Genomic DNA, 19952 nt, shown 5'->3' on the forward strand with positions numbered 1-19952 from the left:
TATTTTTTTCAAAATGTTTTTATTATATTTTATTATTTATATTTCCAAATCTACCCTTATAGTTTTTAACTTGCAATTTTTTTTTTTTAATTTTCATTGAAGACATTTTTATTATTTGTTCTTCTAACATGTTAGTCTTCTATGGTCGTCAAACCTTCTCTCTGCCTCTTTCTATATTCCTAGTGTCTACTTTCATACCTAATCCATTTTACACTTCAATTCTTTTTCTCTAATTACAAACAATATTTTCATCCTCTATGATTGATGGTAAATGATTAAAAATGGATGAGCAACACACCATGGACCCCGAATTGCAAAAAATTTTAGATATGGTATACAAAGATGATATGAAAAAAATTTCAGAATTTTCTAGTTTAGTCATCCTACGTTAACTCGTTAGTAGCTATTGAATAGCTATTCATCATGGTAAGTATTATTACTAAGTTGTATAATTCAAAGAGGGGCGTATAGTTCATAGAAAAAAACAAAGAGAGGTGTACATGGCTAAATCTAAACGTGTTAAAAGAAGACTTAAATGTGTTAAAAAGAGAAATGATAAAATTTAAAAAAAAATTATTTTGCAGGTCAAAGCCATAAGGATAAATTTGGAAATATAAGTAACAAAATATAATAAAATATTTTTAAAAAATAAAAAGAGTTCAAATGAAAAAAAGTAAAGTGCGAAAATCACCTCCCAAAAAGAAAAGAGAATTTGAACATATCTAAATTAAATTTAAATTAGGCAAAAATGCCGTGTAGGCTTCATTCTTATGTCAAATATGAAATAACAAATAATTTGTCACCAGAAACAACTACGCTATATCTATAAGACTGAATCTTCCCCTTTCAGTGTTACACATGCCACTTGGAAGGCAGAATGAAAAATAAGTTCACACTAGAGCACAATAAATAAAGACACAGGTAAACAAACCAAGAGGAAACCTGCCTGACAGAAAGCGAGTAATCAACTACAGAAATACAAATATTCCTAGTAACAGACTCACCTGAAAGAAAGGGTGTGATAGGTGGCTTTAATCACCACTAATCAACATTGTCCGCAATTGGACTGGTATTGCCTGCATCTGATTTAGCTGTTTCATCACCCCTCCGACTGTTATCATCAACATCCAGCACATCATCCATCATGTAGTCCTCCGCTACATTGATATCTTCCACATCATCCTCATCTTCATTGTTGCTCCCGTCAGGGATCTTTCTTTTCTTGGGACCATGCTCAAGTCTATGTGTGTCCAATTCTTTGTCCATTGTTTCCTGTAAGTTCATCATATCATTGTTCGCTTTCCTCGCTTTCCTTGCATTTTGCCATCTCTCCAAATCCTTTTCAACATTTGCAACATATTGCTCCCCAATCTGCTTCTGATACTCAGTCAGTTCCTCCCTTCTTGCAGCTTTCCATTCCAGAAACTCCTGACATACAAGTTTGTATGAGATGAATCTTAAGAAAATTATACACACACACACAAAGAGATAGAGAGAGAGAGGGAGAAGGAGATAAGAGAGAGGAATGATCTTGTGCAAGATATCTGGCATGTTAATAGCCAAACTGTAAACAAGACCACATATTCAGACGTAATTTCACCTAATCAATGGTACTGATTCACAATCTAGCAACATAGCATACCAGACTGTAACAAGATTCGCAAGTATATTTAATTTTCTGCTTCTCAAATTTTCAGTTTCCATGTGTGAAATCAGGAAAAGTTGCCTTCTACCGAAAAACTAAGCCCAGAGTCTCACAATGTTCAAAAGACGACCCTGCATTATGCAAGTCACAAGGAACTCACCTTTTCTTTTCGCTGCTCAGCCAAGATAGTGTCCTCATCCAATGGTTTCTTGGGCAGATAATATATTGGGGGCTCTGTCTTGGTCCTGAAAATGAACACATCCCACAACCAATCATGAATGTGTAAAAAATTATCAGAGGAAAATTCTAATCAAATTCTACCTAAAACCCCACAATAATGCAGGAAAATCCACTCATCAAGTTGCTTCAACACTACTACTCATATGAATAGAAACTTATCTTCGTCCCAATAAAATGTGAATATGGACACTTTTTTGGACCAAAATTAAAAATAACCTGCAAAAAGGAGGAAAAAAAAGAGTAGTGAGACAATTACATGAGAACTCTCAATTGTCGAAAATGGTAGCAAGAAAACAAATTTACTATTACAGGATACCAGTAAAGTAAATTGATAGTTGGAAACCTTGTACCTTATAAAATTGCAAAGTTTTTTATGATGTTCACTCCACTGAAGAAAAAGCAGTTCCAATTTCTTTTCTTCCGTCTTGGCAGAAACACGTGCCCGTAGAGTCTAACAAAAAACAAGTACATGCATTACTGAATAAGGATCATCCTGTTCCTCAAACGTTCATTCTGATGCTTCACTAAGAGGTCAAAGTGTTAATATTATTGGGTAATTAACAACAAACCAGATCTCTCCTCCGCTTTTCCGCAATTTGTTCACGCTCCTGTTGCCTAAGTCTTTCACTTTCTTCACGTGCTTTTTGCTCAGCCTAGATATAATAAGACAAGAAGGTATTACAAAGGTTCACCATTGAACTCAAAATATTTCACGGATAAAAGGAAAAGAAAGAAAGAAATTAAAAAAAATTGTTTTGAGAATGTGGCACAAATTAGTGTTTAGGCTTTAGAGATGTATGTACTTCTATATAAATGAACAACATCCATCGTAAAATCCATACAATATGAAATTAAGCTATAGAAGTACAAACTTTCTTTTTATTTATTTATTTATTTTTTTTTAAGTCAGTTTTACTCACAAAAGAAAGTACAAACTTTAAAGTCAGTTGTATTCACAAAAGCAAAAGAAGAACAAACAAATAACAAAAGTAGAGGCTAAGTTCCAAAGAGATCAGAACAGCAGAATGTCCTATGCAATTGAACTCCAAGACTGCTCAGAAACTCCAACAGGATCAAAAGAAAGGCTCCTTGTAATCCAAAAAGACAGGGTGAGTAATCCTTAAGTACCCCAATTGGGAACTCCGTGTTCTCAAAACACCATATACACAAGGGAATCGTGCGCCAGCAAATTCTACAGTCCCCACTAACTCTATTACTGCTCTAGGACCAGAAAGCACAAACTATTTTTCTATTTCATAACATTTATTTCATGCTTATAAAATTCCACAATTGTAAAAGCACCTTTTTTTAATCTATACAGGGTTCTTGACTTGGAAACTGCCAAAAAATGCAGGAGATGAGAATCAAGCTAGATATATGGTCTTCGTATATTTGTGGTATTAAATGTACACATTGATTTAAGTGTTGAGAACCTACAGGAGTGTATGCACTCATTCAGACTTTCATATAGCATAACAACAATGAAAACAAAAGAAACCTGAATATAAAATAATTAAAATGCACAACAACTCATAATTCTTTTAGAAAAATAAATGAAGGCTAACCAGATTTTTCTTTCTCTTATATTTTTGAGAGGAGAAAGTGAATTTCCTACTAGCTATAGCCTTAGTTGTATCTCTTCCTCTTTAGTAAGAGGGAGGCCTTGTACTAAACCAACATGAGAAGGGGGAAGGCTACCCACAATAATAAAGGCCACCATTACTAATTGGCCAAAAGAAAAGAGAGGATAAATCTTTTGAAAGTATGAAAATGAGTGTCAGGTACTGGTGGATGAATAGATTTTCATCCTAAAACGTCCATCTTACCATATTCTTCATATAGGAAAATTAATTTACAGATCAGGGGTATATACTCAAACAGAATAAGCATTCTACAATTCATTTGTATACTCATGATTTGAAGTAATTTGAATTTATTTTACAAATCATGGATATACTACACACACACACACAGTCAAATAGACTGATTATTCTACAAGTCATTTCTATACTCACTCTTTGTAATGAATTTGATCTCCGCATGAATGCTTCAGTTCCTGAAAGTTTCATGTCTTCTTTCCTGAATTTCTGGAAGTTTCACACCCATGGAGAATACATAAGCATATGGATTAACAATAAAAGCCAAACAAAACTGAACTTTCAAAAAAATAAATGCAGATAATCCGGTTACGGAAACAAATTTCAGGAAAAACTGATGGTTTTTAAACCTTAAGAAGACCAAATGGCTATTTCCTCCGTTCCATATATGGTGCTTGTGTTGGTTCAATAAAAGCATTGTTTCTCATTAAAAGAAATATTGTAAAAATTTATAAAAAACCCAAAGATCTCGTATAGTACTTTTATTTGAAAATTGATTTATTTTATACCTTTCTCTTAATGAGAAAATGAATCAGATTCTAAGGGATCAGTCCTATGGGACTTCAAGAATGACAAAAGGACTATAATAACAAAAACAATATAAAAAGGAAAATAGAGAGAAAAACAATAAAAAAAAGTAAACAAAATGATGTAGAACCCAATTTCCAAATGTATGTAAGATTAACTGAATTGGTCTAACTTACTCAAAAAGTTAACTATGCTCCAGAACTATTAATTGACTATAGTTGTTTTATGCACTAAGTACAACACTGATTTTGTAGATGTAGATTCTCAAATATATACACGAACTGCAGACAGCATTGGTAAGCAGCCACTGAACAAGAACTTTTAAGAACAAAGAAAACAAAATAAAAATGTTCTAACCAATCATCTATATTAAAAGTTTGCATTCTGACTAAAAAAACTAAACAATCAGTTCAATCCTTTGTTGCTAATTAAAACCAATAACCTACTCTACACATACCTCTAAAGTCCCCAAAAGTTGCCCTAGCATTCTTTTATTCCTATTAACCAAACTGGGGTCCTCTTGCTTTGGCAAAACCCTTGGAACATGATCCGCTGCTGGAATTTCAAAATCCTAACCACAAAACAACAATTCAGAAGTTAATAAAGATTTATGGTCCCAGAGCAGCACTCCTTGCGAAGACAAGACTTGAAAGTTACCTTCCTTGTTGCTCCATGATTGCCATCCCTCCTTGACCAGCCACTTTGTTGGGAATTGGACAGCTTCCTATCGCTCTGATCATCTGTCGCCTCCCCAGTTGAATCCTTCTTTTTCTCATCCTTGGCCCCTTCAGCATTTTCAGTGATTTCTCCATCCTCCACCTTATTAATAAAAAAAAATAAAAAAAAAACAGGAATTACAGATTTTAAACTTTGTTGGAAAGAAGAGCAAAAGAGCAAATAAAAACCGTCCTAAACAGTACAAAATGATATGCTTCTTTTCTTATTTGGGGAAAAATATCATTAATTTCATACAACTATTACTGTTTTGTTCTTTCAAGAAGATTAGCTCAAGATTAACGGATTGCTTATTCTGGGCTTCAGGTACTACACAGCTTATTCACAGCTACCAAGAGAAAAAAAAAAAAAAAAAAAACAAAAACAAAACAAAACAAAACAAAACAAGAGCATAATTAGATTGATCAAAATGCAAGGGCTCTTACCTTGACAACAGCTGACGAAAGCCGGCGTTTTGCAGGAGGTTGGTCCTCCACATCAGTCCTATCTGCCTGTTAATTCAATTTAAATAATTAAAAATACAAAGCCCAGTTAAGACCTACCTTTATTTTGACAGAAAATGCAAAATTTACCCGAGAAATTCCATAGTAACTAGTTCCAGTGGAAAAAAGAAAAGAAACAGAGAATAAAATGAAATGAAATTTTGAATAAGGAATTGGATATATTACGGGTCGAGTAAAGCCTCGCTGACGAGCACCATTGGCGGCAAAATTGCGAGGACCGGCGCCCGACACGCCTCCCTTTCGGAGTCCTCTAGGGTCTCGAAGCCGTTCCGTAATCTGAAGAATTTCAAAGACGCACATGGCAATCTAAGTTGAAACACAAATATAAAAAATCGTAGAGAAAGATAGAGATAGAGAGAAGAGCAAACCTCGCGCTGTTGGCGTTGGAGCTCATCGATCTCCTTGCGGAGCTCCTCCTCTGTTTTCTCAACTGCGGCGTTTCCCATGAGTCGAAGAAGAAGAAGAGTTTGTGTTCACCAAAAACCCTCGAGTTGTGTCTTGCTTTGTTTACTGGAAAGATGTATGTTTTCGAGCTTCTAGTACTGTTTGGATGTTGATAAAAAAAAAAAAAAAAAAAAAAAAAAAAAAAAAAAGAGTAAATTACCTCAGTCACCCTTTTTAGGTAGAAATTGTTTTTATGACTTCTTTTTCTTAAACTTTGTTGTAAATCATAAGGTTTAACGTTTAAACGTGTGGATCACCATCATTACTATAATTGAATATTGTGTAACTTATGTCATAATGATAGTTTTGTAATCTATGAACTAATGATAGTAATTAATGATTTGTGACTTACAAATTTATGGGTGGTTAAAGAATCCTATCATTGTAAGCCTATAAATAGGTATCTCCCTAATTCTCTTCTATGTTCTCTCATTATTTTCTTTAGTTTTATAACACGTTATCAACACGATAGTCTCTCTATATTTTTTTCTTCTCTAACTCTTTTAGATCTAAGAGTCATATGGAGCAACCAAGTTGCTGATGTCCAATACTCTTGATATTAGAGTTTGATTTTATTCATATGTTTGCATTTGTTTATTTATATTTAATTATGTAAACCCACGTATGATGTGCACAACTTATATGATGTTTAACACCTGTAAAGTGCACTATAAGAAAAATTGGGTTTTGATACTGTTTTTGTGGATACTAGTCCACCTCATTCGGTAATAGTTTTGTTCATGAAACTGATTGGACCATCTAGTACTTTTGGGCCCATTGGTAACAAATCATCAATACCCAGCTTGAAAGATTTTTTTGTTTGTGGATCATCCTGAAATCATCCTCATAGTTCGTAGGGGTAAATTGTAATTGAGCCTTAATTTTATTATAAGTTGTGTATAATTGTCATTTGTCTCTTATGATATTACATGAAATAAACAATTTAATTTCCTTTTATTAAATGTAAACAATTATATTTATTAGGCATTTGTCAGGTAGGAAATTGCTTGATGGGACCCGCGCAGGTCCCTATGCCTGCCCTCAACAGGCAATGCTCATTACTAATATCTTATTCTTAACCCTTTTTAAGATCCATCAGTTCTATTTAATATCTTCGGTACCACTAGTTGATATGTAGAAATCAAAAAATACTTGGTTGTCTTTGTATTTGGAATATTGGTCATAAATTGTACTTCAACACCCCTCCTACAATTAAATTTAAGACACTTGTTGCTCCACTTCAGTTTAGAACTTATAAGAACACTTGTTGTTTTCACTTTCAATATCTTTCCACTTCACTTTACTCTATCTTTTTATAAGCTTGTTGCAACCAATTGTTGTAGTTACTTTATCCATTGTAAACAATGGAACCTTCACAGCCTTCTAAGATAAATCAAAAGTCAATGTGCACATTGTTTTAGGTAATTGCTGCAGAATGAAACAAAGGTTAGTAACTACATTGTACACAATGGAACCTTCACAACCTTCACATTGCAAAATCATTCAATGTGCAGCAATTACCTAAACCAAAATTCAATTTTGGTCCATTTGCTCCACCTAAACCTGTTATCGATCTACCAGTGGAACCACTTCCCATTAATCATCATCTTAATCCCTCCATTGAACCACTTCCCATCAATGATCATCTCATTCCTCCCATTGAACCACTCTCGTTGAATGATTATCTTGTTGGCAACATGATGCCACAAGCCGATGATTGCTACTTTGACTCTTTGTTACCATTAGGGAATGTGCCTCCTTTAGATCCCAAGGATTCAACCAACTTACCTCTCTCCTCGCCCATATTCTATTGGCTCTAATATTCCTAATATGCCAATTTCCGTGCCAAACCCGATCATGCTTATTTTTTGTCCATGGTACAACAATCTTAATGTGGATATGGAGCCTTCTGAATCCTCCTGTAATGGCCAACAACAATCTGACCCTTTTGGAGTCTAACTCTGCTATTATTAAAGATGATAACAGCTGCAGCACTCCATGATGTGAGCCTTCACAACATTCACATAAGGTTATTTCCGACTACAATGAAGGAGATCCATATCTGAATAACTATGAAGCACCGATACGGATACGGATACGGCGATACGATACGACACGACACGGCACGGCGATACGGCAAATTTCTAAAAATTAGGATACGATACGTCATGGATACGGCAAATAAAAATATATATTAATATATAATAATAAACATATGAATAATTTAAAACATACTTTAAATAACATAAAAATTCAAATTCATTTCACTCAAACTCTAAAGACTTAAAAAGATCATCCAAATTTAAAATATCCAAACTCTAGAAAATTACAAAAAAATAAGTCTCAATCAACTTCAATATTCATAATGTCTTCCCCGGTAAATAAAGTAGCCTCCAATGATGGTTCATCAAGAGAAAGGCTAGCAATTTCAAGCATCCCAATACCTTCTTCACCCAAGTTATCAAATATATCTCCTCCAACATCCCACATTTGAGTAACACCTTCTTTGTAGCTTGGGCTCTTCCTTGATAAAAGACGAAGGTTATTATGCACAAATACCAAATCTTCAGCTCTTTGTGGTGTTAATTTGTTTCTTCTTAAAGAGTGAATGAAACTATATGTACTCCAATTCCTTTCACAACACGAGGAGGAACAAGGTTGTCCAAGTAGCTTCAAAGCTATGGATTGGAGAGTTGGTGTGGAAGCTCCATGGACAATCCACCACACCATTGGTTCCATGAGAAACCTATCATTCATAGCATCAATAGCTCCAAAGTCACCCAAGCACATTGAAAAAGAGGCATACTCCACATTGATATTTCTTCTAACTTGCTAATCCGAAAAGTATTTCTCAAAACACTTTTTTCTTTCCCTTGTAATCTCGACATCTTGGTGTGGAGCAACACGGCTAGGATCTTCTTGAAGCCATTCTGGACTATAATATCTATAAGTAAAGAATGATATCATTTTATAAAATTATAATAAAAAAAGTAAAAGTAAATTTTAAAGACTTTAAAAAGAAAGAAGCACATAATACTTACCTAGGATTTAAAGAATGAGCCAAACAATGTAGTGATGTGCTACTCTTAGTCCATCGCTCCACTAAAATGATATGCACCACATCAAAGAAGTCGCTATGTTCATGTAGTTGCCTTTGCTCATTCCTATAGATAGCTGTCTTCACCTTCTCTATCATGGTATCCCACCACTCATAAACTAAGTGAAGACATGGTTTATCTGTGTCAGCCATCCTAATCATCTCATATATAGGAGCTGTAAAGGAAAGTATATAATCAATCTCATCCCAAAAGTATTCATCCAATATCTTTTGCTTCACTGCTCTTGCTTTGCCCGGATCATCCTCTTTATATAAAGACCAATTTGGACTAATCACCATTTGTTGTAGACCTTCCTTTACTTCCTTAAATCTTCTAATCATCACAAGTGTTGAAGCAAACCTGAAATAGATACATATAGTCAAAATATCATTGTATTAAAATAAAGGGGGCTGACGTGAGGTGAAATCATGGCATATAAAATAATTGGCATATAAAATCATGGGCATATAAAATAATTGCCCACAGTGAAATCATGGGCATATAAAATAAATGCCCACAGTGACATCATGGGCATATGAAATCATGGCATATGAAATATTCAGGAAAAAAGAATTTATTTGATTAAAGGAAGACAATTATGAGCAAATTGAATAAAGGAAGACAAGTGAAACATATATATTATTAACTAATATTAGACATGGTACTGCGTAACATATATATTAAGTTATTAACTAATATTACACATTGTATTATTAACATATATTATATACATTATACTGGGTAAGTGGGTAACATATATATTATTAACATATATCATTATATTATTACACGGATGAGCTTAGAAAGTTAGAAACAAACCTTGTTTTAGCAATGGAGAGTAACTTCAATTTGCAGTGGTCCTTATACATAGCCAATCTCATACTATGGTTCATAATAAAAAAATTTATGAACCAACCATCATCAGCTTTTTCTGAAATCCAACTACATTCATCATGCCAATCATCATTTAGTTTTGGTGAGCATATGCTCTTCAAACCAAGATTAAGGGTGTGAACCACACATGGTGTCCAAAAGATGTTAGGATATTTGGCCTCAACAAGTAATCCAGCAGCTCTACAAACGGGTGCATTGTCAGTGATTACTTGAACCACATTTTGATAACCAATTTCCTTAATGGATTCGATAAGGAAGTTGGCAATACACTGTTTGTCCTTATACTCTCCTTCACAATTAATTGCCTTCAAGAACATAGGCTCGCTTTCACAAATTGCAATAACATTGATAAGTGGTCTTCTTTGCGAATCTGTCCACCCATCACTACAAACACTTACACCTTTAGTGCTCCATGTACTTTTAATTGGTTGTAAGCACCGCTCAATGTGGCTCTTCTCTTGTTGCAAAAGAGTAGTTCTCAATGCATTGTAATCTGGTGGAAGATATCCTGGAAGTGTAGAAGCACGAAGATATGAGTTTCGATAGTGTGGATTCCGTGCAAGGTGAAAGGACAACCCACCTGTATAAAACATCCTTGCAACTTCTGCATCACATTCTTCTCTAGCCTCCTTCTGAAAAGCTTTTTCAAGGGGCTCATTCATTGCTTGTCTCTTCTTTTGCTGAACATGGACAGACACAGAATAACCCAAAGAACCAGTTATGGGCAAAGAAACTTGTTTTGGAGCTGCACTTTTCAACCTATACTCACACTCTCTCACAAGTTTTTTCATTTCTGCATAAACTTCATCATTAACCTTGCTGCAACTTGCAATCCCATTTCCCGACATTTTCAACAAATGAAACTTGACTCTAGAGTAGGATCCTCTGTAAGTTTTCTGGCAAAAATTACATTCAAACATAGTGTTGCCTCCTCCGTTTCCCATTTTTCCAAGCCTCTTAACATACTTCCACAGTGGAGCATGATCATCTACCAAACTTTCAATATTCTCAGTAGGATTCGCATTAGTATTTGCATTATTATCCCAATGACTCATTTTCCTGAACATGAATAATTTATACAATATAAGCAACATAAAAAAATATATATTGCATAACTCATTTGGAAACATATTACAAGCAAAACATATATATTATTAACTAATATTAGACATGGTACTGGGTAACATATATATTAACTAATATTACACATTATATTATTAACATATATTATACACATTGTACTGGTCCAGAAAGTAAGAAACAAATATACAAGCCGACAAAGTGACAAGCTATTAATAATATAATTTATATTATATTATATTACAATCAAATAATGAAATAATCAATATTATTATATATCAACCAAACAACCAGTATACACTATACGACTTTCCTTAATCTCAATTAGTCAATTCTAGTTCTCAACTAGTATATTACCAGTATACCACGCACAAAGTTCAGTAGTTCACAAAGAGTCAAAGACACAAACAAATAGTCAAACACCAGTAGGTCCAGTATGCACTTACCAGTAGATGAAGTGGCTGCAGAACTGAAGAACTGGGTGTGGCGCAGGTCGATCGTCGGCAGTGCGGTGCAGGTCGATCGTTTGGAGTGGGTTTTTGCGCTCCAATTTGGGTTTCCAATTTGGGTTTGCAAGAATAAGTGAAGAACTGAAGAAGTGGCTGAAGATGATGAAGTGGCACTGTGGCAGACACGCAGAGTCCTCGATCGTTTTCATGATTTCAATGTAGAGACTCTTCGTATCCTTCATCCAAATTAAATTCTCTTCGTTTTCTTCAATTGCTGTTAAACGTATCCAAAAAATCTGATACCCGTGTCTAGAGCAAAGGATACACGTATCCAACAAGTCAAATACGTATCCGTTGACTTGGATACGTATCCAAGGCGTATCGGTCCGTATCTGATGCGTATCTGTACCCGACACGGGATACGGGACCAAAATGGCGTATCCATGCTTCAGAGCTAAATAATATCGTGGAGATATGCAATGCTATCAATTGGCAATTAAGCCCTGACTACAAGAATGATGCGAACAAACCGAATTGCACTAAGAAATACAAGCAATTAGATGATTATGCGGCTTGTGATCACGTAAGTGGTAAAAAAATTGCAGATTTTAACAATCATCATAACTATCATGCTCAAAGCAGGAATGCTAGCTAGTCATTCACCAAGGCCAGAGGACTTTATTGTGGATGATTCTTATGGGTCTGACACTACTTCATATGGGTTTTAAAGTAATCAACATGGTACGTGTATATGCAATACATTTATTTTCCTATATCTATGACTGCATATCTATGACACTACGTCATATGTAATCCAGACATGTTCACATGCAACATTTGACAAAGATGCATAACTATTTTGCAAACAGAGCATTCCGTAAATCTTATTATGCCACAAGTGGAAGACATATCATTCTCATAAGGGTTCAATTTGTTCTCTAAGAGATCGTAGATTCCTGTTCAAAGAGACTTAGTAGGAACATGCAATGATAAAGTATAATGTAAAAACTACTACGCCATATTTTCAAACATATGGTGTTAACTTATATTAAACATTCTGCCAAAACGTACCACAAGTGCATGTATTCTATTGACTTTGCACAACTACAAACTAGTAACTGAAAAGAGCCAACTATAGATTACTGAAGCAAATGACTTCTACCACATTATAGATAATCAGTAGATATGACCAAAAATACCAAAAACTTACAGTTACACTCACTATTCGTCCTGCCTTACTCTTGTTTGCAGACCTTACTTGTGCTGCATGACCTTCTTATAGTGAATTAAACCCCTTTGTGACCTTGTTCTTTGATGTATTTAGGTTTATAGCAATTTTGGCAATAGGTACAAGCAACAAAAAGAAAACAGCAAAAGTAAAAACACACGAGAACACCAAGGATTTATACTGGTTCGACAAAACTTTTGCCTACTCTAGTTGTGAGTCTTGTGACCTCTCTTTGAGAGAAATCAATGTACTATAGAATTAGATTTAGAGATTACAAAGACCTTTGAAACCCTAAAACTAACCCTAACCCGCAGCTTCTTCTTAATTAATCATTAATTAGATTAAATTACTTTGCTTGCATGACTGGTTACTCATTAATTAATCAATCTAATAATAGATTGAGGTCACACTATTAAAGTAACCGTACACATGATGTCAAGGTCAATATCGATTGCTGTTGTTCTGTCGGCTTAAGGATACTGGGACTGATCCCCCAATCTCCCCCGTATTGACCTAATCATGTTGTTAGACTTTAATTGGTTAACTTCCAAACTTATAAATAAAATCATACTGTAAATAGAAACCTTAAGTCCCGAAAATACAAAAACTTAGTCTTAGCAGACTAGTTTCTAGTAAGACATGATCGAAAGGAAAGGTCATGCCAAACCTCTGTCGAAATTACCGTTTGACTAAAGTCGGTATTCTGTCGGATTTGGATTTCCAGTTTCCCAGAAAAAGATTTAAGGACATTGGTGCTGTGAAAGTGCATAAAGGTTAAACTTGGACACCAGGTAGAGGGATTCTCACACCCTGACTATTGGGACTGTTTTTATACATGTATGTATGATAATAAATATGTTGCTTGTAAACTATGCATCGCTTTTTGTATGTATTGTTGCATGGATTTGTTGTTATTTTTAATGATGATATGAGAGTAAATGGTCACGAAAAACGATGAGCTTGGGTTTCGAACCCCTAAACTTCCAGAAGAAGTAAGTACGAACGAGCTAGTCGATTTGTCCTTGAAGGGAGGCTAGGTTCGAGGAGTACTACCATGGTAAAGGGTAATCTCGCTATATTACCGAGTGTGGATGCGGTAAGTGTAGTTGGCCGTTAGTGATCGATCATCAGGTAATGATATTTTGGGATCCCATAAACGTTTTAAAGAAGTTGCATGCTCATCATCAAAGATTTCATGGATTTCAACGATTAAACTTTGATATTGGCTTGTTGGTGAATATTTATGAACTGTTTTATCACTGGCTATAGTTATTAAGTATTTTACTTACTATTTTCAAACCCAACTAGGGTCTCCCGAGGGGAAGCTATGATCGTATGTGATGCTTACCCCCTACGTTGTTTGTTTTGCTTTTACTTGTGATTGCAGATCATGTTCCGGTTGACGATCTTGACTAATTAGTTGGGCGAGGCACTCATATATCTTGCTGGGCATCCTCAGGTCTTCTTCATGTTTAGCATGTTGTTTTATTGGATCTTCTACCTGTTTTATTACCTATCATTCATTCCAGTTTGTAATTATTCAAGAACATCTTTCTAGTAGTTAGTTGGTATCTCGTTTTGGGTTTTGTTTCACAAACATGATCTTTACTGATATCATGTTGTGCTAAGGGTTATTTTGTAAAAATTTAAATCCTCTACTGGGTTGGCTTATTTTAAATACATTTCGAAGTATGTTTATGTGATGTTCGTTGTATACTTTATTCTCTGATTCAACTCGTTTTCCATCATAAAAGGCTTAACTCGTCTTAATTAACTTGAAATAGTGATGCTAAAGTATGTTATCATATTCTGGGATTTTTGGGGCGGGTGCCACTGCTAGGACCCCAGTTTAGGGCCTGACATGCTTGATATATGTTTAAGAAGCAATGCATAAAGTTTAAAAGGTTGTTATATATATAATTGAGGTGTGTTCAATTAAATTTAAGTAATTAACAAACAGTTTCTAAGTAATAGTGTCTGTCAGCTGCACGTATTATGTTCATCCTAAATCACATTAAGTCCACCATGTCATTAAGTTTTTTCAAATATTTTTGTCAAAATAGTAGATAATTAATTAAACAAATATTTCTTAAAGTTTCATTCAAAATTTCCTTATTTTTCTCACAATTTCCACCGTTTTTGTCTAATTTTTACCGATATCAATATTTTCTCAAAATTTCTCTCAAAATTTTCGTATTTTTTTACCACAGAAATTTCCGTCGATATCGAAATTAAATTCATTGATCAAAATAAGCAAACATTGACTGGGTTAGTTTAGTTGGGCGACACCATATATGTATGAAAAGTTGGGTGAACTAATTAAATAGGCAACATTTGGTCGATGCAAAATGAACAAGGTAGGGCGAAACCATTTTAGAAGATCGAACTTGGGTGAACAAATTAGAAGGAACTTAGGTGAACAAATTTGAAAGAAGTTTGGTGGACTAACTTCTTTGCAAAAATGCTCCAACCAAATTAATACAAATTTACCACACTTTTTTAATCAAATTAGCCTTATTTCATCTTAACCAATATTCAAACAAATTAGCCTTATTTACCACTTACATTGCCTAACCACAACACGTGTTGATTTCACCTTGTAATAGCAGACCGGCCAACTCATTTTTAAAACCAAGTTTTGATCTTTGCAAGCCGGCCAAATGCTGGAGACTTGGTTCCAACACTATGGTACTACAATTCCGATCAAGAATAGGAATTATGATCGGCCAAACTCAACTTAATTCCATTTTGATCAAATACAGGAGCAATACTACGCATCCACAAACCGATGGCCAAACTGAAGTTACAAATCGGACTTTGGGAATGATTCGAAGCAACTGTGGAGTTAAGCCAAAACAGTGGGATTTTTCCTTGCCACAAGTGAAATTCCCGTACAATTATTTATGTTTCTGTCCCCAAACATGTTGTGGATTTGGTGAAGCTTCCTAAAGGTCGAGAATTTAGTGTGGCAACAAAAGCCTTAGCAAAAAGAGTGAATGAAGTGCAAGAGAAGGTCAAGAATTGGAAAGCATAGATGCCAAGTACAAAGATGCTGCAGATTCACATATAAGAGCAAAGGTGTTCAATGAATGGTTTTATGAGGAAAGAATGATAATTTGTCTAAACCTAAAATAAGCTCAAATTGTGAAAGTGTGGACCCTACACTAGAAAAACAATGACAATGCTTATGTCGTCGACCTTACAGGCTCAATAGGCATTTCAAGAACTTTCAACGTAGTAGACATACATGAGTTCCATGCTAATGTTAAGCCGTTGTATCTTAAAGATAACTCAAGGTCGAGTTCTTTACAAGTGAAGGGGACTGATGTAGGACAACTTAGGTGAAAATAAAATTTATTTGTTAGTCTCTTTATTAGTTTTGGGTTATTTCTAATTTTTGGGTTTCCTTTCAATTAGGATTAGTATTGGTTTCCTTTTCTGTTTTTTTTTTTTAATTAGGAGGTTTTTTTTTTTTTTTTTTTTTTTTTTTTTTTTTTTTTTGTTTTCTATTAGGAATAGGAGAAGTTTCTCTTTTATGTTTCCTAATAGGAAGAGGGTTTGAATTAGTTTCCTTTGCTAGGCTTTCCCTTTTATTTTTCCTAGTAGAAGTAAGGTTTGATGCCTATATAAAGGCATAGTTTCTATATATTTCATCATCTTTTAGTCTATTTCTCAATCTGGTGGATTCCAGTGCTTTTGTTTTGGGTTTATATGCTTGTCGATCTAGACCTTGGTTTTAGTTTCTCATTGCGTCAGAATTATATCATGGACATGTGCTTCTAACATACATTGGATTTTCATAATTAAAAAGGGATTACTGAATGTGCACAAAAAAATGGTTAAAACGAAAAAAATCAAGTTTACCCTACCAGTTGCAACTGCATGCAAGTGTAGAAAGAGTGTACTTTGCTATGACAATTCACTACAAGAAAAAATATTTGGGCGACGAAACTTTGGGCGACGAACTCAAATTGGTCACCCAAAGAGGTTTTGGGCGACGAATTCAAACATTTGTCGCCGAAACCAATAAAGGTTTGGGCGAGGAATAATTTCGTCGCCCAAAGTGACTTTGGGCGACGAATACAGTGTTCGTCGCTTAAAGCACTTTTGAGAGACGAATATTGTATTCGTCGCCTCAAATTACGCCCCAAAATACTCTTAGACCATACTTTGGGCGACGGATATGTTATTCGTCGCCCAAATAGAGTTTGGGCGACGAAATTATTCCTCGCCTAAAGTGACTTTGGGCGACGAATATATATTCCTCGCCTAAAGTGACTTTGGGTGACGAATATATTAATTCCTCGCCCAAAGTCACTTTGGGAGACGAATCTATAGATTCCTCGCCCAAAGTCCAGTTTATTTTTTATGTGCATTTATATTTAGGTATAAAAATACAATGCGAACGTGTTTTCAACTATCTGAACCGTTTATTTTTTAGTTCCCTACTCAAAGATCATCCCTGCAAAAATTTAGCTCAATCAAAGATGTAGAAGTTAGGTAACGGTGGTCGAATTGATGAACGATCGTGGGTTTTCTAATGATAATTCAATGGCTAGCTGAATTCTGATTTAGCTAATTTTTTGCAGAGATGATCTTTGAGTATGAACATAGAAAATGAACAGCTCTGATTGTTGAAATCACATTGTGGTTTTCACAATTATTGAAACGACAAAGTTTCAACGAAAGAGTTAATAAAATTATATTCTTTAAGTATTGAAACCGTTCATTTATATGTAGATGAACATATCTTGATCGTGTTTTCAACGATCCGAACCGTTCATTTTTTAGTTCACTACTCAAAGATCATTCATGCAAAAATTTAGCTTAATCGGAGATGTAAAAGTTAAGTAATGGTGAAATTATTTTATATTTGTATATATTTAAAATTATAAATATTATTTAGTAATTAAGTTAAAATTTAGAATCCTATTATATATTGTTAAGTATACAATCTTATTATAATAATTTATTATATATATTTAAATACTAAAATATAAATTATAAATTAGCAAAAAATGGTATTAATTAGGCCTATACTTTGGGCGACGAAGATATATTCGTCCCCCAAAGTGACTTTGGGCGAGGAATACATGAATTCGTCGCCCAAAGTGACTTTGGGAGACGAATCTATATTTCGTCGCCCAAAGTCACTTTGGGAGACGAATTCATGTATTCCTCGCCCAAAGTCACTTTGGGAGACGAATTTATAGATTCCTCGCCCAAAGTCCAATTTATTTTTTATGTGCATTTATATTTAGGTATAAGAATACGATGTGATCGTATTTTCAACGATCTGAACCGTTCATTTTTTTGTTCCCTACTCAATGATCATCCTTATTAAAATTTAGCTCAATTGAAGATGTAGAAGTTAGGTATCGGTGCTCAAATTAATGAACGATCGTGGGTTTAATAATAATAATTCAACAACTAGCTGAATTCCGATTTGGCTGATTTTTTGCAGGGATGATCTTTGAGTATGAACATAGAAAATGAAACGGCTCTGATCATTGAAATCACATTGTGGTCTTCAAAATTATTGAAACGACAAGGTTTCAACGAAAGAATTAATAGAATTATACTAATCAAGTGTTGAAACCGTTTATTTATATGTAGATGGGCATATCTTGATCGTGTTTACAACGATCAGAACCGTTCATTTTTTAGTTCCCTACTCAAAGATCATTCCTGCAAAAATTTAGCTCAATTGAAGATATAGAAATGAGGTAACAGTGGTCAAATTAAAGAACGATCGTGGGTTTTATAATGATAATTCAACGACTAGCTGAATTCCGATTTGGCTGATTTTTTGCAGAGATGATCTTTGAGTATGAACATAGAAAATGAACAGCTCTGATCATTGAAATCACATTGTGGTCTTCACAATTATTGAAACGACAAGGTTTCAACGTAATAATTAATAGAATTATACTAATCAAGTGTTGAAACCGTTCATTTATATGTAGATGGACATATCTTGATCGTGTTTACAACGATCAGAATCGTTCATTTTTTAGTACCCTACTCAAAGATCATCCCTGCAAAAATTTAGGTCAATTGAAGATGTAGAAATGAGGTAACAGTGGTCAAATTAAAGAACGATCGTGAGTTTTATAATGATAATTCAACGACTAGCTGAATTCCGATTTGGCTGATTTTTTGCAGAGATGATCTTTGAGTATGAACATAGAAAATGAACAGCTCTGATTGTTCTTCACAATTATTGAAATGACAAGGTTTCAATGAAAGAATTGATAAAATTATACTCTTCAATTGTCGAAACCGTTCATTTATATGTAGATGATCACATCTCGATGTGTTTTCAATGACCTGAAACGTTCATTTTTAGTTTCACACTCAAAGATCATACATGCAAAAATTAGCTTAATCAGAGATGTAGAAGTTAAATAACGATGAAATTTTTTTATATTTGTAATATGTAAAATTATAAATATAATTTACTGATTAAGTTAAACTTTAGAATCCTATTGTATATAATTAAGTATACAATTTTATTATAATGATTTATTATATATAAATTTTAAATACTAAATATAAATTATAAATTTGTAAAAAATGGCATTAGGGCCATACTTTGGGCGACGAATTTATCTATTCCTCGCCTAAAGTCACTTTGGGCGACGAATATATATATTCCTCGCCCAAACTCCAGTTCATTCATTTTTTCTGAATTTTACTTAAAAAATTGGCGGGGTGAACTCGCGCAAAAAATTTCACAAACTGAGGCGAGGAAACTAATTTTGTCGCCTAAAGAGATTTTAGGCGACGAAATAGAACATTCCGTCGCCCAAACTCTCTTTGGGCGACAAAATTAGTTTCCTCGCTTAAAGTCTTTTCGATTAACCCTCCCCAGATCTGGTATTTCTTCTTCTTTATTTATTTTTTTCCTTCTCTCCCCTGCTAATGTCTTCTTCCTCTCCCCTGCTTCAACGCAGACCACCTCTCATTCTCTCCCTCCCCGACCACTTATCTCCCTCCGTGATCGCCGCCCTCCCCACCGAAACCCAACCCAGCTCCTCCTATTTCTCTCTCCCAGAAACACATCCCCGCCCCCTCCTCTTTCTCTCTCCCCTCTCCCTCCGTGACCGCCGCCCTCCCCACCGAAACCCAACCCACCCCCTCCTCTTTCTCTCTCCCCGAAACCCATACCCACCCCCTCCTCTTTCTCTCTCCACGAAACCAATCCCCACCCCTATCAAACCTTCCTCGG

At 34.7% G+C, this 19952-nt stretch overlaps 1 protein-coding gene and 1 pseudogene across 1 annotated transcript; both read right to left on the minus strand.

Annotated features, from left to right (window-relative positions):
- Nucleotides 1–727: 727 nt before the first annotated feature.
- Nucleotides 728–6036, minus strand: LOC147280137 (protein-protein interaction regulator family protein). Its single transcript, XM_086249987.1, has 10 exons — nucleotides 5897–6036; nucleotides 5694–5804; nucleotides 5451–5516; nucleotides 4948–5109; nucleotides 4748–4861; nucleotides 3901–3972; nucleotides 2455–2538; nucleotides 2236–2336; nucleotides 1806–1890; nucleotides 728–1428 (listed from the first exon to the last, which is right to left on the minus strand). The coding sequence occupies exons 1-10, from the start codon at nucleotides 5972–5974 to the stop codon at nucleotides 1042–1044; spliced, it is 1260 nt and encodes a 419-aa protein (XP_086106113.1). The 5' UTR covers nucleotides 5975–6036; the 3' UTR covers nucleotides 728–1041.
- Nucleotides 6037–8267: 2231 nt separating this feature from the next.
- LOC147280138 (uncharacterized) lies at nucleotides 8268–11019 on the minus strand (annotated as a pseudogene).
- Between the last annotated feature and the right edge of the window lie 8933 nt (nucleotides 11020–19952).

The sequence above is a fragment of the Dryas octopetala genome, chromosome 7 (genome assembly GCF_963921425.1).
Source record: "Dryas octopetala chromosome 7, drDryOcto1.1, whole genome shotgun sequence".
In the NCBI taxonomy this organism is placed as follows: domain Eukaryota; kingdom Viridiplantae; phylum Streptophyta; class Magnoliopsida; order Rosales; family Rosaceae; genus Dryas; species Dryas octopetala.